Source organism: Macaca fascicularis, chromosome 1 (genome assembly GCF_037993035.2).
Source record: "Macaca fascicularis isolate 582-1 chromosome 1, T2T-MFA8v1.1".
Lineage (NCBI taxonomy): Eukaryota > Metazoa > Chordata > Mammalia > Primates > Cercopithecidae > Macaca > Macaca fascicularis.
Window position 1 is genome coordinate 99,080,125 of NC_088375.1, and position 21,555 is coordinate 99,101,679.

The 21,555-nt window shown below is 48.3% G+C and overlaps 1 protein-coding gene across 3 annotated transcripts in view; it reads left to right on the forward strand.

Annotated features, from left to right (window-relative positions):
- OLFML2B (olfactomedin like 2B) overlaps positions 1-21,555 on the forward strand; it is a 40,312-nt gene that overhangs the window by 11,963 nt on the left and 6,794 nt on the right. Inside the window, exons 4-6 of one of the 3 annotated variants that reach the window (XM_005541143.4) lie at positions 5,223-5,399; positions 11,329-11,560; positions 13,283-13,816. In XM_005541143.4, coding sequence (XP_005541200.3) covers positions 5,223-5,399; positions 11,329-11,560; positions 13,283-13,816 — 943 coding nt within the window. The remainder of the gene's footprint in view (positions 1-5,222; positions 5,400-11,328; positions 11,561-13,282; positions 13,817-21,555) is intronic. The other 2 variants (XM_015454438.3, XM_005541144.4) reach the window with 2 other exon arrangements.

A 21,555-nucleotide genomic window follows, 5' to 3' on the forward strand; every position in this document is an offset into this window, starting at 1 on the left:
TGGACTTCTTAAGGGCAAGTTGGGTCAAGTCATATTTGTTTCCCAGGCCCTGGTCCAGCACCTGATGTAGGACAGATGCTCCACAGCTGTTTGGTTGGATGAGTGTTCAATGGGGCAGCTGGTGGCTCCCTGAACCCAGGCCTGCCTGTCTCTCCCATCAGCTGTGGTCGGAGGGATTAGGCCACGGCCCACCCGTCCTGCCATCAGGAGCGCCGGCTGTTTCCAGCTGTTCTCTTCCCCAGCATTCTTACCAGGGGCTAGGAGACAGCTGTCAGCTGGGGTGGCTGTCCCAGGCCATCTGGTCCTAGCTGTCTCCTGGATGGTGCAAAGGGTGAGCATGGTGAGCTGATGGGAACTGCGAGCCCTCCCTCCTTGGGTCCAGTTACCCTCACACTTGCTCAGTTCACTCCCATGAGAAACTATGTCCCATATGCCCTTGGCCTTGCCATCTGGATCTTAGCCCTGTGCACATCCAGCTATCTGCCAGGGAATCCTGATGCCCACAGGACCTACCAGGCGGCCTCCTGTGCAGCCTCCTTAGATGTGGCTGTGTGCACCTGCTGTGTGACTTGGGGCCGGGGTTTGGCCCACCTGCAGTCTGGCTTCGTCTACTCCCACAGCTGTCTAACGTGTCTCTCTACAGCACACCAGCCTTGGGTACTTACCTTCCTCCCCACGCCAGCCATACCAAACCCTAGCTTCCCTTTCCTTTTCCACCTGCATATCTGCTATGGAGACCCCCAGGGTCCCTTCCACTCCAGCTTCACCCACATGCCTCAAGCCCGATTTCTGTGCCCAGCACTGTACCACATGCAGCCCCTCATCCATCTCCATGCCAAGCCTGAGTGAGGTAGGTGTCATCATTCCTTCTTTTTCCACCTGGGGCCTAGAGAGGTTTCATCCCTTGCCCTATGTGGTTATATAAGCAGGCCATGACTGTGGTGTGGGTTTACACCTGATCTCCAGAGCCAGACCCTCCCCTACACACACCCCTGTCCCTGGTTCTGGTTGTAAAAGCGAGACCACAGAGAACTGCCAGAGTTCTGCCCCATGGTCATCTTTCCCCTGGTCCCAAGGTTTTGGCTTAAGCCACTACACAGTCTCACCCAGGCACACGCACACGTGTCTAAGAGCTGGACAAGGTCAGGATACAGTCTGTGTCCTTCATACCCATTCCACCAGTCTACACATCTGGTTGTGCCGGCCCTCTGTGGCTTGTCACAACACCAGCCATACTGACTAGGGCTGACTGATGGCTGCACCCCTAACTCCACCTGCATCCGGTTCCCCTTTGCCAAGGGTCCCTGCCTTGTTTGCACATTCTGTCCCTCTGGTGTGTGTGCATCTGGCTGAAGTCAGCAGTGGACGCCTGTTCCATCTGGCAGTGTGGCACCAGTGGACACCTGTTCCCATCAGGCACCCTCCAGTACCCAACTGCATACCAGTCCTGCACATGGCACTTGTTCTATGAACACCTCTCAGTTCCTTGGCTCTGCCTGGCCCAAGAAATCATGAGGACAAAGTTCCCAAATCTTTCATTGCCACAGTTGGCTGTGTCCAGCCTTCTGTCCCAGCCCTCTATCTGTCTGCTCTTTCTCCCTCTTCCCTTCCCTCTTCTTCATTGTGCCAGGATCCTTGGCAGGGGCCATGGGTACACTTGCTTCTGCCAGATAGGTGCAATTCCCGCCTCCTCTGCCACATTGCCAGCACTGCCCACGAGCCAAGTTGCACACACCATAAATGTCATGGTTGCAGCTGTCCCAGGGGGAAAAGCCTGAGGCATGAGATCATGGGGTTCACCTATCCCCCAGGGCAGAATCGAGGGTACCCTATGCAGGTGGCATCCCCTGCATCTCCTGAGAATTGCCTCACCAAAGGCCTTTGGTGTGAGGAGCGCAGAGTCCCAGGGAGAGGTGGGGAGCTCTTGAGGGTCAGCACCCCCAGGTTAGAGGTGGCTGATTGGGGGTGGCCAAGGAGGGGCAGCTGTGGCTGCTGCCCTGGGGGACACCAGCTGGCTCAGCCCTGCAGGCCAATGGGGTGATGCCACCGCCAGCCTCTTGTTTATTCAGGCGGCTGGCGGGCTTTGCCGTTCCTGTGAGGGGAATAAACTGTACTACTCCTCTGGGTTCTCAGGGCAGGCTTGCCTAAAACTCTCCTCTGTGGAAATGCAGAATAACAACTCCTCACTGACACCCGAAAGGGGATGGGAGACTATAAACCAATGTGAAGGGGGGCTCCCTAGGGCCCTAGAAACCCCAAGACCTGGGGGGGTGCCCTTTGCCTCACAGTGAGCGTGCCACACCCACTGATGCACGGTGTTTAGGAATCTAGTGAGATCTTCTGTCAAATAATAAGGATGCTTAGGCCCAGCCAGCCAGTCCACCCAGAGGTATCAGCGCCTTTAGTAGAGTCCTGGGGCCAGTGGTGGGCTGCAGGTGTGGACACTCCTTAGTCCGCTCCTCAGAGAAACCTATCAACCTGACCCAGGAGTCAGTGCCTGCATCTGTCACATCACCCTGGCAGAGTTTCTCAGAGCACTTTTCACTCGTTGACATTTTCTTGTCTATTTCTTTGTCTATTGCCTATTTACCCCTCATGGAGGGTGACCTTCACCAGGGCAGGATCCCAGTGGCCTTGCTCACCCTTGAACCTTCAGTGCAGCACTGAGCACATGAACGCCTTAATGAAAAGGTAACACATTGAATCCCTGCACTTGCTGGGCTTGGTGATCTGTCTTAGGCTGTGAGAGCTACAGGAAAGGCATCCACAGGTGTTGCTCTCAGCAGGTGCTGATGGATTACAGAAATGCTTGAACCCCACTAAGGGGCCAGGAACTTTTCCCATCAGTCCCAGAAGGAACTCAGCTCCTATAAAACAGACCTTCTCACACATTTCTGTCCACTTTTCAAGCAGCTGTGCCCCAAGCTTTCTCCACTTAAGGCGGTGCTTCTCAAACTTTAATGTGTACACAGAGCGTCTGGGGATCTTGTTAAAATACAGATTCTGATTTGGCAGGTCTGCGCGGGCCTGGGAATCTGCATTTCTGACAAGCTCCTGTGTGATGCTGATGCTGCTGAACTCTGCACCACACTTTGAATAGTGAGGATTTATGAGAGTCCAACATTTCTGTATTTCTCAGCATCTATGCATATCCTGTCATGTATCCTGAACCCAAACTGCAAGTATTCTCTGGCTTTTGGGCATGCTTGGTGCTGCTGAGAGCTGTATGTGTGCCAGGATCCTCTCCTGGTGTTCTTAGTGATCCAACTGGTGAGCTGAAGGAGCAAGAGCTAGGAGACCGGGTGCTGGTTCCACTCTGTCACTTTTTGGTAGTGACCTTGAGCAAGTCACGTTCTTGCTCTGGGCCTCAGGTTCCTCTTTGTGAAAGGAAAGGTTAGGCATGAGTTCTTGGGTCCATTCCAGCTGTAACATCCTATGAAAAATAACAGCCACTTAGTCCGGTATGTTTCATGCACATCCATATATATTAACTCACTTAATCCTCCTAACAACCTATAGGAAAAGTGCTAGTACTATCCCCATTTTACAGATGGGAAACTGAAGCAGAGGTGTTTCAGTAATGTGCCTGAGATCTCAGATCTAGCAATAACAGCATGGAGGGGTGAACCAGTTTCCTTCAAAACCCATGCTCTTACCCATTACACTTGACCTCCTGATAGATAACACCTATCAGGAGTGACTGTGCACCCAGGAAGATCACTCATTCTGGGCGTTCTTAAAACAAGACCTCTTTCTCATGGAATTTAGCTCTCACAGTTAATTCTGTGCAATTTAGAGAGGCTGGCTTAGCCTAAGTGCCATGGAACACACTGAGCCCTTCCAGCGCTCAGGATCTGGCATGCAATGAAATGCCATAAGAATGGCATGGCTGATGGTTCGGGAGCCAGGTTCATTTAACAAGCACCTATTGGGCTTCTCTGGGCAGCCCCTGTAGGAGCTCCTGAAGCCGCGGTGTCTGGGTGTCACTGCCTGGATATACCCACGTCCCCTGGTTCTGCACCACTGGGACTTTCCTCTAGGATGTTAGTAGCATCCCACCAGGCTGCAGAGCTGTGCCTGGCAATGTCAGCTTTTACACTTCCTGTGTCTGTTAGGTAAAGAAAGATAGAAAGCAAACACATCCTGTATTTTACGTTGTTGCTTCCTCAACCTCATAAACAGGGGACATCACATTTAAAAATGTAGCTGCTCATGGAAACTTTAGTATGAGGGCCAAAGTTGGATCTCAATGTAGTCAAATCTCTTTAAAAATAACTAGAGGAGAAGGGACACCTCTAAGGCTGTCGACAACTTTCCTTGATTTAAATCCCATTCAGTGTTCACCTTCTCTAGGAAGCTACCTGGGACGCCTCCACTCTCCTCTTGCTCTGAACTCAGGAACCCTCACATTTGGCATTTACAGAACTTGACATGGTTTGTCCGTCTCTAGTTATAGTTGACATCTCTCCCACCCCACCCAGGTCCAGAACCCCAAGGATACTTAAAGCCTTTCTTTCTGTAGCACTACACTTAGACACTCAAGAGGTACTCACCAGTGTTGGTTGACTGAAATGTAGCCTTGACCCTCTCTGGTATGAACCAGGTCTGGAGCATGGCTAATTTGCCAAGTGAGGGGTCATTTAGTGAAACTGTTTTTATGGGTAAATAGGAAAGTTTGAAGTGGGCCTATCAATTTTCTATGTAAGTGACGTTTTTAAAGTACCAGGGAATGGTTTGTGCTCATTAAAAAGGCGGAGTAGTTTTGTTGCTGTTGTTTGTTTGTTTGGCCACCTCTTCCAAAATTGCTTAGAAAGCCCCTCTTTCATTAACTGAGCTACTGGTTCACATGTATGGGATGCGAGTGAATGGAATTCTTTAATGTTCTTCAACACTGAGTAAGGGTGGACTATATACAAAGGACAGAAAAAGAGCCTGGTGTCCTGGTGGCCCAGAGACTTGGCAATGTTGTTAATAGAAAAGCTATGGTAGTTTGGGCAATATTTCCTGTAGTTGGATATCCCAGGGCTGAACTGGAAATACTGCCAGGGGACTTGGTACCAGTGCTCAGCCCAAGGCTGGGCACACTCTCTAGCCCCAATCATTTGTTGGATGAATTCTCAGCCTGTCTGTTGTGTCTATGTGCTCTGAGTGAAGATGGCTGCTAGCTGCCTCCTGCTTGTCTTCGGGTGCTTTAATGGATCATCTTTTTTTTTCCTTCTCAGGAAGTTTCTAAAAACCTCACCAAGGAAAACGAACAAATCAAAGAGGACATGGAAGAAATTCAAACTGAGATAAATAAGCGAGGCAAAGAAAACTGCTCTGAAAACATCCTAGACAGCATGCCAGACATCCGCTCAGCCCTGCAGAGGGATGCGGCGGCAGCCTACGCCCACCCAGAGGTACAGCCCCAGCCTCCAAGGGCCTCTGATCACAAGCCCTGGAAGCGTGATACCAGCATCTCTCCCTGCATAGAACTTTTCAGGCTTCAGACTTTTAACAGAGATGAGCTCGTTTCATCCATACAATAGTTCTGCAGGTTCTGTAGATTTGATGAGCAGTTGACCCCATTTTACTTCACACTGAAGCCCAGAGAGGTTCAGCAAGTATTGAAGCCAGGACTGAAATCTGAGTCTGAGTCCCAGCCCCTATTTTTTTTCACAATCTTATGTCCCACCTTTGTGAACATCTCTTGTGTTTGTAAATAGGGAAGATATGCATGCTGGCTTGTCTGGGACCATCCTGGTTTATTCCTGCTGTCATAGCTTTTTTTTTTTTTTTTTTTTTTTTCTTAGAGACAGGTTCCAGCTCTGTCACCAAGGCTGGAGTGCAGTGTTGTGATCATAGCTCACTGCAGCCTCAAATTCCTGGGCTCAAGTGATCCTCCTGCCTCAGCCTCCTGATTAGCTAGGACCACAGGCACATGCTACCATGCCTGGTAATAAAAATTCGTTACTTTTTATTTTTTGTAAATATGGGGTCTTGCTATGTGGTTTTTGTAAATATGGCTGGTCTGGAACTCCTGGCCACAAGCAATCCTCCTGCATCAGCCTCCCAAATCACCGCGATGACAGGCGTGAGCCACCGTACCTGGCCCTGGCATGGTTATTAATAGCACCCTCTTTTACTCTCAAAAATGCCCCAGTTTGGAAACAAATTATATTTCCTCCCTCCTCATTTATAGGGGACTTTGTAATTTACTACATATTTTCATCCTTATACCATGTGCCTATCGTCACAGCCCTAGAAAAGCAGGCCGGACAGAGATCAATATCCTCATTTTACAGATAAGGAAACAGATCCAGCTGTGGGCATGGTCTCCCTCTCTCAGTTGGGAAGTGGTGGCAAAGGGTCTCAACCCTCTGTTTCTTCCTACCCAATTGTGTTCCTAGCACAAAGTTACCTATGATTGGAACACTGTCTAATGTGATTTGAGTGATACCGAAAGACCTGCTTGCTTAAAAATGCCTCCCCATTTGGTGCCTGTTTCTTTTGGTTCCAATTACTACTAAGTTATGTTTATGTACTAATGGTTAAATGCTGCCATTTAATGTATTGGGTTATTTACTGAATTGTTGTCCAAGAAATAGGCATAAATTTGGGAGATAGTCCAAAAGGAAGAGGAAACAGGTAAGTTTTGGTGGCAGGACTTGAAGAGTCCTATTAGCAAGGCACACTATTAGCAAGATGGGTCTGGATCAGGTATTGTAAAAGGGGTCATTGGGCAGCCAGGGGATGGTAGCATTTAAGAGAGACTTTGCTGATTTTAACTGGTTACCAGGGGTTGATGGTAGATGGCAGAGATGTGACACACTGGTGTCTGGGGGGTGGGTTCCAGGTGGGCCATTGAGGGATCCCCTCAGCTTCGGGGAGTCGTTCTGAGTGTGGATTGAGCAGGGCCTGGGACAGCTGGAGCCCCGGAGCTGGTTTCTCTGTATGCTGTGACGTGAAGAACTTTTGGGAAGCATTGCTGTGCAGGACTGTGTTGCCTGGGCCATTAAGGATTTAGATAAGAAAGAAAGGAAGGCTGGGTATGTGGGCTTGAAACTCTTGGGTAGTTCATCAAAGGGTGCCAGGCAGGCAGCAGCTGGGTTTGGGGATCTTAGGCCCACGTGTTCCAAAGGCAGGACTGGAGGCAGATTGGGGCTTTTGAGGCAACAAGCCCTGAAAAGAGTATGGTGCCTCCACCCTCCCCAATATGTAACTCAAAATAAAAATTCCAAACCACAAAATAGATATAAAAAAGGTCGATAATTTTCTAGCTTTGCCCATGATGACTACTTTGGTGCTTTTTTGAAATATCATATTTCTTCAAAAATTATTTTGATTCTCATTTTTGGGTGTACCTGACATGCTGGCTACTGAGCAAGTGTTTAGTCTGCTTGGTGGGTCATCTCTGAGTGGGTCTGAGCTCATAAACCAAGGAGCCAGAAAACATTTGGGCTGGAAGGGAACTTGATGGCTCCCACTCATTACAGCTGGGCGCAGTGTCTCTTATCTCAGCCCACCTGGCATCAGCGGCCCAGCTGCCCAACGGAGCCAGACGTCCCTTTCCTGCTCTGGCTTCCAGTTTCCCAGTCGGCTGAGCTTAAGAATGCATCTGTCGTCTTGATGACACATTATGTGGTATGTTCGGGAACTCAGTTCAGAATTCCTGAGGGCAAACAGCAAAAACCAAATCAAACACACCAAACCCTTTTTCTCCTTGCTCAGCAAAGTCCCTTCCCCTCCTGCAGTCCCCATTCATCACGCTGCTGAAGTTAGCACAATCCTTCCCCACAAGGACAGTGGGGCAGAAAGGGGAAGTGGTGCAGGAGGCCCCAAGGCAGGATCTTGCCATCCCTCTGTTTAGTGAACCCCATGCCAAAAAGCGGGTGGAAGGGGCACTGGGTTTGGTTGTTTATTTTTAGGGTTCCTGTAGATTATGTCAGAGCTTTCTTGGAATGGTAAGTGGTAATTTGTTGAGGGCTTCTCTCTAAGATGGTCCTTGCCTGAGGGGTTGGCATGGGGCTCTGGGGGCAGGGTTGGGAATGGAGAGAGCAGGGTGAGAGTGGAGAGAGCAAGGTGGGAGTGGGAACATTCGACTCCAGGAGCTGAAGTCATACAACAGACTCTTGGATTCATAGAGAAAGGAAATTGAAGCTTGGAGGGGGCCGCTGCCACCCAGCGCAGCCTGTCGCCAGTGGATCCGAGGAAATTATATGTTCTCTGGCAAGGGCTGTCCATGGTCTTGCTCCATCTCCTTGGTTGGGAGAAAGCACTGCAGTTCCCACCCTTCCCTGAGAGCCTGGAATTAAAGACAGTTCCTGGGGTTTGTGGCGAAGAAATGACAACCTGCTTTTGCAATGCAGAGGGAGACCAGGGTCCAGTAATTAGATGCGCTTCAGTGTCTGAGTCATGGGCTGTGGCCAGGGTCTCCTGACAGCCTGCCGAGCAGCTCTTCCTAATGGGAAATGAGGGATCTCCCAAGTCTGCTGGGTGGGAGCCAGACCACGACCCGGAGGACTAGGGGAGGCAGGCAAGTTTTTGGATGGCAGGCGAGTTAGTCCTGTGGTCACAGCTGCAGGCAGAGGCTTAATGGAAGGAAGAGGCAGGCTCTGAGGGCAGGCAGCCTGGGGCTGACCTGAGTTGTGTGACTTGAGAACTGCCCTTCTCAGCCACTGAACTGATTGACTTTCAACCAAATTGCTGAACGACTCTGTTTCCTCATCTGTAAAATGTGGATGATGGTATCTACTTTCCCTATTGTTGTAAGGGTTAAAAATAATACAAAGGACATGGCCATAATAGGTATCCATTAAAATATCATCTCCACCAACCAGATACCCGCTACAGCTCAGGTGGAGGTTACATCACCAGCAAGAACAGAGAATTGAGGGAGGGGCAAGGAGCAGGAGTAGGGGCTGCCCCAGGCACAGCCGGGCAAGTTGGCCTGTTTCCTCTGGGCAGACAGGGGAGGCTGGCAGAAGGGTGTCCCCTGCCTTTCAGGAGTCGGTCACCACTGTGTGCTAGGGAGAGAGATATACACAACCCCATCGGTTGTGCCATCCAGAACTCTCTCGTCATGAGAAAACAGGCACAGGCTTGGGGGTGTCCTTGGGGGTAATGAGGACTCAGGGCTTTTTCCAGGCCAAATTGTAAAGATCAAAGCAAGAGCTTGGTTTGCTTCTTCCTGTGCAAAAGGAGCACATTGGCCATGGTGGCCGGGTTCCTACAGCCAACACGGAGTGGCTAAAGGCCCTGCCCTGCCTCGGGGCACTGGGCATCTAGGAACACAGGTTTTGTTTCCACATGGGCTCTGCTCTCTGGTTGGCTTCCACCAGGCCTAGAATTACAAGATTAAAGGGAACTCAGTCACCTCCCCCTGGTTGAGAAGGGACCTCATGGTTTAGGGGGCTGCAGGAAGCTGCATCTTCATTATTCAGCCACTGGAGTCCTGGGGAGAGCAGGGCTGGGCCACACTCCTCTCAGGCTTCCACACTTCTCTAATGGAGCCACCAAAGCAGCTGGACCCACCTGTGGGGTGGCCCTGACTTTGAGCACAGTCAGTTCACAGGTCGTATGCCCAAGGTCCTTTGCTTTCAAAGGTGGGTGATTATAATCCTGGACAGGGAATCTGACTGGACAGACCGACACAGCACCAGAGATCTTGCCACACTGTGGACACAGGGGCTCCTCCTTGGGCAGCAGCTCTATGGAGGACAGAGTGGTCCATCTACACGATCAGAGCTGTCATGGGGCACTCTCACAGCGCCATCCGGATGCCCAGTCACCGGGCCATGTGAGCATCATTTGTTTTGACAAAATCAAATGCCAAGTAGTTACCAATGTAGACAATTCTTTGGGATTTGTTATGATTCAGAAATTCAATTTAACAGATATTAGGGAGCCTCCATCCAGGGGAATCAAAGATGAACAAGAAATGGTCTTTCTTCTTTCAGATTCCCATAGTCTGCAGAGATAGCAACATCCCTAAATAGTGCCTGTGGAAAGCAGGCTAGGAGAGGCGCTAGAGCAGAAGCACAGACTTGTATTCTTTAGGACTTGTGTTTGGCTTGGGTAAGAGACCCAAATACAGTGCCTTAAACAATAGAAATATTTGTTGTTCTTTCACGTAAAAGAAACTCTGGAGGCAGGCAGTCCAGGGCTGGCATGATTAGCTCCAAGATGTTGTTGGTGACTTTCATCCTCAAAATCCCCTCATGATCACAAGATGGCTGCTCAGTTCCAGCCATTCTGTCCACATTTCAGTCCAGAGAAATGAGGAAGAGAGCAAAAGACGCCTCCCAGCTGAATCAGCCCCCCTTATACAGAACTTTTCCAAATGCACATCCCATCAACTTCTTCCTATACCCCACTGGCCAGAATTCAGTCCCATGCCCACTCCCATAAAACCAGGTCTCCATTAGTAAGGAACAAGAGGGCAGGGAATTTGGGTAATCAGTGAGAAATCTCTGCCATAAAGCACAAAATGAGGCTTGGGGAAGATTGATTAATTCTGAATTAGAAGGTCCAGGAGTATTTCCTTGGGGACCTGAAATTTTAGCTGGGCCTTGAGAAGTAGATATATGGGAGAAGGAGGTATAATGGTTTTCCAGGCAGAGAAAATAGGCTGAACATAGATCCAGTGGCTCAGGAGAGCCAAGAGTTTCAGTAGTCAGCCAAGTGACTGGAGTACCTAAGGCATGGGGTGCAGGGCACGCAACAAGAGAGAAGAATGCTGAGCTAGATCAAGATCAGTTTTACTTTGGACTTTATTCTGTACGCAGGAGGAAGGGTTTGGGGGCTGGGGTGACATGTGTTTTAGGAAGTCCATTCTGATTGCTGTAACAAGCTTCATCCTGAGGCAGTGTGCATCCTGGTCCTTGGGCTTCATGTCCCAGCCCAGGCATCCTTCCCCTCACATGGATCTCACCCAAAACAACTTATACCGGATCTAAGTCACCCAGTATCCCTAGGCCAGAGCCAAGAGGAGGACTGAATTCTCTGGGCAGTATGCGTCAAGTATAGAGATGTTGATTCTGGAACCAGACATCCTGGCTTCAATCTGCCTTACCACTTACCTGTTGTGGGACTGTGGGAAATTTATATAACCTCTCTGTGCCTCAGTTTCCTGAAATGTAAATGATCATGATAAAAATAGGTCCTACCTCATGGAACTGATGAGAAGATTAAATTAGTTGACATATGTAAACGTATAAAGCACTTAGAACAGTGCTTGGCTCTTCGGAAGTGTTGCTGTTATTAGCACAGCCTTGGCTCCAGCCTTGCCCCCACCTGCCCACTGCCTCTCTGACCAGTGACCTGACCTTCCCTTGTGTCCCCTCTGAGGAGCAGTATGAAGAGCGGTTTCTGCAGGAAGAAACCGTGTCCCAGCAGATCAACTCCATCGAGCTTCTGCAGAAGCAACCCCTGGCTCCGCCTGAGGTGGTGAGGTCACAGCGGCCCCTGCAGAGGCAGGTCCACCTGAGAGGCCGGCCGGCCTCCCAGCCCACCGTCATCCGGGGCATCACCTACTATAAAGCCAAGGTCTCTGAAGAAGAGAATGACATTGAAGAGCAGCGTGAGTTGGGGTCAACATGGTAGCCCCAGAGGCAGGGCAGGGAGGGAGTCACCATTTGGACCATGGGGGGCTGGACTTCCTGGGAGCCATACGCCCCTCCTGCATTCTGATTATTGCTGTGGCCCTGTTATCCAGCGCTGTCACTGCATTTCCTCACAGCTCGCTGAGTGGCCTTGGGCAAGTCACTTAACTTCTCGGGGCTTGAAGAAGACCATATGGCAGAGCGTGGCTGGGCTGGAAGGGACTTCAATGCCCTCCAGTCCAGTCCTCCCCGTTTGCAGTGAGGAAACTGAGGCTTGGGGGCACTGACTGGCTTAGAGCCACAAGCCACTTTTTCCTCCCTCCAGGGGCCCTGAGGTTCCTGTCTGAGTCTCCAGGACCTCCCCTTCGATCTCTGTCCTTCATTTTTCATGGAAGAGAGACAACCCCTTTTCACATCACCTTTACCTTGGTTCCTTAGGCTTCTTCCTCTTCCTGTGCTCCTCCTCGCCTCTTCCTCCTCCTCTTCTCTTCTTTCTTCCTTGCCCAGCACTCCCAGCAGGCCCCAGCTCTTCCCCTCTCCCCTGTGTGTCTGAGCGGGTCCTTCCCCATCAGGGCTGATGCAGCAGCCTCCTGTCTGTCTCCTTGCTTCTGCCTTTGCCTCCACTATGTTTATTCTCCACCCAGTAGCTGGCATCATCATTTTGCCCATGTTTAACTGTGCTTTTTGGTCTTTTTTTGTGTGTGTGTTGTTGATTTGTGGGAGTTTTTTACATATTCTGATTACAAGTTCTTTGCCATCATATGTATTGCAAGTATTTTATCCCTACCTATGGCATGCATTTTTAGTTCCTTAATGGTGTTTTTGATGAGCACATGAAGTCTATTTTACCAATTATTTCTTTTGTGGTTAGAGCTCTTTGTGTCCTCTGTAAGAAATGTTTGCCTCTCCATGTTCCATCTCTGTTCAAAATCCTGCAGCCTCCCCCATTTCATGTCTCCACACACAGCCTGTAGTCATGCATGCCCAGTGCCTGTCCTCGCTCTGACCTCACTTCTGCTTCAGTCACGCTGGCCACCTCGCTGCTCCTGGGCCACTGCACACATGTCCTGCCTCAGGGCCTTTGCTCTGTGGTTAATCACCCCTGGAATCTTTGTGCCTGATGGCTGCTCAACTGACTCCTTCACCTCCTCCAGGCATCTGCTCATCTCCCTAGCTCAGTGAGTCTCATCCTCACCACTTTATTCTTCTCTGCAAGTTTCCCTTCCCTTCTAGCTTTTTTGACCCTCTTTACCCTACTTTTTGTTCCCCATAGCACCTTCAATTGCACAATCCTGTCTATTATTTAGCGTCTCCACCACTAAATAGAAGCTCCATGAGGTCAAGGATCCTTGTTTTGCTCGCTATTGTTATCCATACTCCATAAACATGTGTTGGATGGATGGATTAGATGACTCACTTACTCCCAGCCATCAGGGTTTAGGACCCCGATGCGTCCTGCCAGTGAGTCCTGGGGGGAGCATGGCTGCAGTGAATTCAGAGAAACCTCCTGGAAATTCAATGTCCTTCCACCTGTGCTCCTGTCCACGTTCTTCTGAAATCCCAGCCAGGCCCTCTCTCTAAGTCAGGCCATCGTGTTAAGGAAAGGCACCCTGTAATTCACCTGCCCATTGCCATGTGCTCTTGTCATCTGTAGCTTGTTTCTCTCCCGTGCCACAGTGAACCTTGTGTTTGTTTCACAGAAGATGAGTTTTTCAGCGGTGACAATGGAGTGGATTTGCTGATTGAAGATCAGCTCCTGAGACACAATGACCTGATGACCAGTGCCACCCAGAGGCCCACAGCCACCCATCAGGGACACAGCACTGCTGTGACAACTGACCTGAACGCTCGGATCGTACCCTGGTCCTCGGCCCTGCCACACCCCTCAACCTCAGCTCCTAGCATTGCCAACCGTGCCTCAGTGGAACCACTCTCAGCAACACTCCAAACAACCTCAGTGTCTCCAGATCCCACGAGGGAGTCAGTCCTTCAGCCTTCTCCTCAGGTACCAGCCACCACCGTGGCCCACACAGCCACCCAGCAACCAGCAGCCCCGGCTCCTCCGGCAGCATCTCCCAGGGAGGCATTGATGGAAGCTGTGCACACAGTCCCAGTGCCTCCCACCACAGTCAGAACAGACTCGCTGGGGAAAGATGCTCCTGCTGGGCAGGGAACAACCCCTGCCAGCCCCACGCTGAGCCCCGAAGAAGAAGATGACATCCGGAATGTCATAGGTAAGTTCATTGTACCTGGCCTTGGTCTCCTGATCAGCTCAGGTAAAAGGCTGAGTCTGGAAATATGTTGAAAGGAGACGGAGGGACCAGATGGTCAAAGTTCTTTATGGCAAATGGAGTGACGCCTTTGACCACCGATTAGCTTTAACATCTAGGATTTATGTATTGAAACTGCGCCAGTGGCAAGAGTGGGACTCTTTTTCCTAAAATAGATATATAAATTAATGGAGCCAAGATTTGGCTTCAGGAGTCAGTTTTATAAATATTTGTTGAGGGCGTTCCATACATGAGGCTTTGTGATGGCTATTGGGGTATCCAGTGATTAATAAGTGAATTTTTCTGTGGTAAGTTTACCAAGTCATAAAAGAACAAAGGGTTTTTACTGGGGGAAAAGTCTCAGATTTGTAGCAGAGGGAGAGCCGGGGAATAGCCAGTGCAATGGGCCTCAGTGCAAAATCATGAACCCCACTCATGGAGAGCATAGAAACATCATGGCACCATGTGACAAGTGCTGTAGCAGAGGAATGGAGAAACAGAGGAAAGAAAGAAGGAATATTAGCTTGGCCTGGCTGCCAGGAAGGCTGGGGAAACTTATCTAAGGAGGTGTCATTTGAGCTGAGATTCGAAGGATGAATAGGAGTTTTCTTTTTTTTTTTTTTTTTTTTTTTTTTGAGACAGAGTCTCGCTCTGTCACCCAGGCTGGAGTACAGTGGTGCGATCTTGGCTCTTTGCAAGCTCCGCCTCCTGGGTTCACACCGTTCTCCTGCCTCAGCCTCCTGAGTAGCTGGGACTACAGGCACCTGCCACCATGCCCAGCTAATTTTTTGTACTTTTAGTAGAGAAGGGGTTTCACCGTGTTAGCCAGGATGGTCTCGATCTCCTGATCTCATGATCCACCCGCCTCAGCCTCCCAAAGTGTTGGGATTACAGGCGTGAGCCACTGCGCCCGGCCTGAAGAGGAGTCTTCTAAGCAGAGAAGGGAAGCCTCCTGACTGTTAGGTCTAAAAGAACAAGGTATGTTCCAGAAGCATGGAGAATGCAGCCCTATTCTGTGCCTGGGAGCTCCATGGCCCAAGAGAACTCAGAGCAGTGAAATAGTAAAGTAGAGAAAAAAGGCAACTACAAAAGGAAAAATGGGAGCTAGTTATAAATGTCTCTTCCAGAAAGAACTAAACCAAACATTCATTAAATCACCACTGATCATGACTGAAAAATAACACTATTGAGTAATAATTTCATCAAATGTTTGTTGAAAAATACACTTGATTTGACAGAGGATATGGCCTGCCTTATACGGATCTTTCCCATCTCCCATTTTTCTTGCCCTTGCAGTCTCATTCCCAATCCCTCCTCAGCATAAGGTACGAGACAGGGTGGTGAAGGAGCACCTGCTGGGAGTCAGACACTCTGCTCTCTGCCATTGATAACTGTGTGTGACTTTGGCCAAGTCTCTGCCTTCTCTGGGTCTCAGTATATGCTATGGTTTTCTGCGGGAAGTTTACCAGGTCATGAAACAGCAATGGATTCTTATTGGGTGGAAGTTTCAGAATAATGGCAGAATGAGAGCAGTGAAATAGCCCATTAAAATGGACCCTGGGGAAAAATCTCATGAACGCTTGCCTGGAGGAAGCTAAGCAAGAAGGCAGTTCTTGGGCCTCAGAGGTGAGGGTGGGAGCAGGAGAGAATGTTTACGTTTCTGAAGCGGGGGTCCTGCTGTATTTCTGCAGACTGCCTTGGGGTCAGAGCAGAGGCTGCCACTTGTGCACCAGCTCTGGACAGCCTGGCCTTTGCGCTCTTGAGAACAGGCCCTGAGCCCAACACTCCATCTCCCCCTCTGCCATAGGAGTGAACTTCCCCGGGCCCCCCATACTTCACCATTTCAGCTTCCTGTCACCCTTGGGTGAGTGGGAACATCCCTCCAAATATTTAGAAATCTGGCCCCTGTCACCCGTACCACGGTTTTCCAGAATGCTAACAGTGAAGACAGGCTGCAGGTAGGACCCACACACCTTGCATGCCATCAGGCAATGGTGTTTGCCAACCTGGGAGCCTCTTCCCTCGGTGACTTGCTAGCCAGGAGTGAGGTATCCACTCTCTCCATAACCTACCAAGCTGGGTCCCAGAACCCAGCCTGTCCCCAACTGCCTCCCCCAGGGCTTTGCCACCAGCAGGCTTTCCTGCTGTTTTCAGGGACACTTAGAACTCTTTCCCCCTCCAGTAGCTTGACTGAGATGCTGATGCCCAGAGAAGCCCGGTGTCCCAGCAGCCATTTACCTGGTGGTAGGAATGACATTTTCTCTTGTTCAATATTCTGTTTAACTAGAATAGCGTCATCATGCTGAGGATGGAAGGTTTGCTTAAAGACTAACCCGTGGCATTTTTCGGAGGAGATGGGGTTCTCACCTCATATGTTGACTACAGAAGAAATAGACATGGACACAGATGCAGTGTGTTCTTCAAATGCCAAGGGGTGAGAAGAGGGGGTGGCCCAGAGAAGAAGAAAGGTTTGGCTGTCTAGGCAATGCGGAACTTTGACAAGTTTGTTTCTGGGAATTATTTTCAATAGTTTATCACTGCCAAGTGCCTCCCTCCAGCTGCTGTTGGTGTGGATGGGATTTTCCTACCCTAACATTCTCTGCAGACCCCTGACTTGCCTGTGCCTGGCCAAGGAAGACTGTGATGTGCTGACATCTCCCAGTCATCAGTAAAATAAAAAGCTTTTGGCTGAAATAGACACGGGCCACTGATTTGCTACCTGGGAAAGCTTGTTTGCTGTTTGATGAATCCAGTAATTTTGATTTTTGAGCTATTTAAGATGTGATTGTAAACAGGGCTAATTTTAAAAGAAAGATTTTATCCCATAGTTTCCAATCCTGATTTTGTGATGTCCTAAAATGTCTACCATTATTCTCAGGATAGTTATAAAATGTTCAAAAAAAATCCAAAAACAAGTAAATCAGAATTTATTTTTGGCTGTGCAAACAAAGCATTCGGCCATAGTATAGCTCTAGGGCAGAGAGAGGAAAAATGTTGTCAGTAATTGGAGCCGGGGTTTGGGTAGGATTGGTACCATCCCAGAAGATGCTTCTGCTCCCGACAGCCCTGGCTTTGGGAATAGCTCAGGCTACTGCAGCGAAATGAAACTGCCGCGTGGCCAAGGCTCTGCAGATTCCCAAACTTTTGCAACTACAATTCCTGATGCATTTTGTAGAAGGGGCTGGTTTGGAGTGGGGGGGGGGGGGGGGTGGGTAGGAGCAGCAGACAAAGAGGACAGTCAGTTTATGACAATACCAGAGAGAGCCTGGCTCCTATTTGAATCTAGGAAATACCATGAACTATGAAGAATGTCTCCCCCACAAAGCAGATGACTGTAACCACCCTGAGGCTTGGCCAGCTGCGCTGACCATGGGGCGTGATGGCCAGTCCTGCCTGTCTCGTGTCAGGGAGGCTGGTCTGGGGCAGCACAAGGAAAGCGATGCTGACGTGGGCTGGGGCAGCTTCCAGAGCCTCTGCAGAGCCCAGACTCTAAGTCACTAGACAGGCAGCTCCCCCGGCCCCAGCTCCACTGGTCTCAGTCTCTTTGCTGACACTGCTAATCCAACTCCCTCAAACCACTGAGAATCCAGTCATTGTATAACACAGGGGCCTCTGGCCCTAGAAATAAGGATATAAAATGGATAAAATATATCCTTGCAGGTGGTAAAGGATTAAAGTCTAAGCCTCTTGATAAGGATAAAGAGTCAACTAGCATTAATAATTCATCCAGCACTACAGCGTGCTCGGCTGCAAAGATCCAAAGTGAGCAAGAAGTGGTCACTTTCCCAAAGGTTCAGGGAGGCAGCAGTGACTGAAGTGGCTGAGCAGGTGGGAAGTGTGGCCGGCAATGGATGCACACTGTCTAGGGGCGTCGCATCACTTCTGTGATGTGGCTCCTCTCTGAGGCTGTTCCCCAGCTCACCAGGCTCAGAGGGCAGAGAAGAACTCTCCAGGCAGAGCCAAGAGCATGGGCCGAGGTGGGCAGGGAATGGAAGGCAGCCCAAGTGTGCCAGCACAGATAGGGACACATGAGGGAGAGTGATGGAATTCCAGAGTAGGGAGCCGGGGCCTGATGATGAAGGACGTGAGAAGTAGGGACTCGATGCTAAAAGAGGTAGAGAGGGCTCTAAGCATGGAAACAATACTCGGATTTGGCCCAGTATTAAGTGCTGAGCACTCAGGATGTGTGAGTGCCCTGGGTGTCAGGGATGCAAAGACAGATACGGCAGGGGCCCTGTCCTGCAGTTGCACAGCTTGTATGTGAGACTGACACAGACACATGACTTCAACCAGGGTGGTGAGCACTGGAGGGTACAGGCCACAGTGGGTCACAGAGGGAGACTGAGGCAGCCCAGGACCCTTTTCCAAAAAGAGGTGCTGGCCTAACTGTCTTGTAGCATGAGGGGAAATTAGCCAGGCAAAGAAGGAAGGGGGCATTGCAATGAGAAGAACCAGAGCCAACAAGAGCACCAGGGCCCAGTGCAAAATGACAACATAGGGCCTGTGTTCAAAAGGCAGGGTAAAAGTGCCATGCAAAGTAGTAAATATAAAGTTCCTCTTCTTCCATTCATGTTGTGTATGTGCCTCTCTCTCTGTCTCTCTCTCTCCTTCATGGTGTTTTTTATTTGCTATTCCATGCTATTTTAAGTAAAGAAACAGGCGTGCCCCCATCTTATCGTGTTTTGCTTTGTTGTGCTTCACAGAGAGTGCATTTTTTACAGACTGAAGGTTTGTGGCAACCCTGTGTCAAGCCAGTCTACCAGCACCTTTTTCTAACCCTGTGTGCTCACTTTGTGTCTCTGTGTCACATTTTGGTAATTCTCACAATATCTCAAACTTTTTCTTTGTATCTGTTATGATGATCTGTGATCAGTGATCTTTGATATTACTATTGTCATTGTTTTGGGGCATCACCAACCACACCAATATAAAGCAGTGAACTTAATCCATCAATGTTGTGTGTGTTCTGACTGCTCCCCCAACTGGCATTCCCTGGTTTCTCTCCTGCTTTTTGGAGCTCCCTATTCTGTAATTCCTAATCACAATAATATTGAAATTAGGCCAATTAATAACTCTACAATGGCCTCTAGGTGTTTAAGTGAGAGGAAGGATCCCACACTTCTCACTTTAAATCAAAAGCTAGAAATGTCAGAGCTGAGTGAGGATGGCATGTCAAAAGCTGAGATAGGCTGAAAGCCTTCTTGTGCCAAACAGTTAACCAAGTTGTGAATGCAAAGGAAAAGTTCTTGAAGGAAATTAAAAGTGCTACTCCAGTAAACACACGAATGATAAGCAAATGAAACAGGCTTATTGCTGATATGGAGAAAGTTGTAGTGGTCCAGATAGAAAAACAGTACAACCATGACATTCCCTTAAGCAAAAGCTTAATCCAGAGCAAGGCCCTAACTCTTTTCAATTCTGTGGTGGCTGACAGAGGTGAAGAAGCTGCAGAAAAAAGTTTGAAGCTAACAGAGGCTGGTTCATGAGGTTTAGAGAAAGAAGTCATCTCCATAATGTAAAAATGCAAGGTGAAAAGCAAGTACTAATGTAGAAGCTGTAGCAAGTTATCTAGAAGATCTAGCTAAGATCATAGATGAAGGTGGCTACACGAAACAACAGATTTTCCGTGTAGGCAGAACAGCCATCCATTGGAAGAAGATGCCATCTAGGACCTTCATAATTAAAGAGGAGAGGTCAGTGCCTGGCTTCAAAGCTTCAAAGGACAAGCTGACTCTTCTGTTAGGGGCTAATGCAGCTGGTGACTTTAAATCAAAGCCAGTGCTCGCTTACTATTCTAAAAATCCTAGGGTCTTTAAGAATGATGCTAAATCTACTCTCCCGGTGCTCTATAAATGGAACAACAAAGCTTGGATGATAGCACATCTTTTTACACCATGGTTTACTGAATAATTTAAGCCCTTTGTTGAGACCTACTGCTCAGAAAAAAGAGATTATTATTAATATTATTTGAGATGGAGTCTTGCTGTGTCACCCAGGCTGGAATGCAGTGGGACGATCTCGGCTCACTGCAACCTCTACCTCTTGGGTTCAAGTGATTCTCCTGCCTCAACCTCCTGAGCAGCTGGGATTATAGGCGCATACCATCATGCCCAGCTAATTTTTTTGTATTTTTAGTAGAGATGGAGTTTCACCACGTTGGCCAGGCTGGTCTCAAACTCCTGACATCAAGTGATCTGCCTGCCTCGGCCTCCCAAAGTGCTGGGATTACAGGCGTGAGCCACCACGCCCAGCCAGATTATTTTTAAAATCTAACTGCTCTTTGACAATGCACCTAGTCACCCAAAAGCTCTCATGGAGATGTGCAAGGAGATAAATGCTATCATGCCTGACAACACAGCATTCATTCTGAAGCCCATGAATTAAGGAGTCCTTTTGACTTTCAAGTCTTATTATTTAAGAAATACATTTCATAAGGCTATAGCTGCCATAGATAATGATTCCTCTGATGGATCTGAGCAAAGTAAATTGAAAACCTTCTGGAAAGGATTCATCATTAAGAACATTCATGATTCATGGGAAGAGGTCAAAATATCAACATTAACAGGAGTTTGGAATAAGTTGATTCCAACCCTCAAGGATGACCCTGAGGGGTTCAAGTCTTCAGTGGAGGAAGTCACTGCAGATGTGTAAATAGCAAGAGAACTACAATTAGAAGTGGAGCCTGAAGATGGGACTGAATTGCTACAATCCCATGATCAAACTTGAATGAATGAGGAGTTGCTTCTTATTCATGAACAAAGAAAGTGGTTTCTCGATATGGAAACTACTCCTGGTGAAGGCAATGTGATCACTGTTGAAATGGCAACAAATGATTTTGAATATTACATAAACTTAGTTGATAAAGCAGTGGCATGGTTTGAGAGGCTTGACTCCAATTTTGAAAGAAGTTCTACTATGGGGTAAAATGCTATCAAACAGCATCACAAACTACAGAGAAATCTTTCATGAAAGGAAGAGTCAATTGATGCAGCAAACTTCATTGTCTTATTTTAAGAAATTGCCACAGCCCCCTAGCCTTCAGCATCCACCCCTCTGATCTGTCAGTAGCCATCAGCATCGAGGCAAGACCCTCCACCAGCAAAAAGATGATGACTCACTGAAGGCTTCGATGATCATTAGTGTTTTTTAGTAATAAAGTATTTTAAAATTAAAGTATGTACATTTTTTTAGCCATAATGCTATTACACCCTTAATAGACTGCAGTATAGTGTAAACACAACTTTTATACTCACTGGGAAACCAAAAAAGTTATGAAACTCACTTTATTGTGATATTCACGTTATTACAGTGGTCTGGAACCAAACCCACAATATCTTTGAGGTATGCCTGTATTAAAAATTTAATTTACTAGCATGAATTATACCATTCATCTTTATATTGTGGAATGTCAGTTTTAAATGCAAATAGAAGATCTTTCAACTTTTATGCAGAATCCACCAAAATGACTCATTTCGTATTTTGTAGCTCCTACATACATATGTATTTTGTTCTTATTAGAATAGTGGAAACACTGCAGAAAACTAACTCATCTGTTTTTGTTTTACTTGATATATGAACATCTTAACAGCACTCCTTGCCTTCAGCTTATTGAGTGAGGAAGGACTAAAAAGAAAAGGAACTATGAGTTGCCCTATCCTTCCCTCTTCTTCTGTATCAATTTCAGCATAAGTTGTTGTCTAATA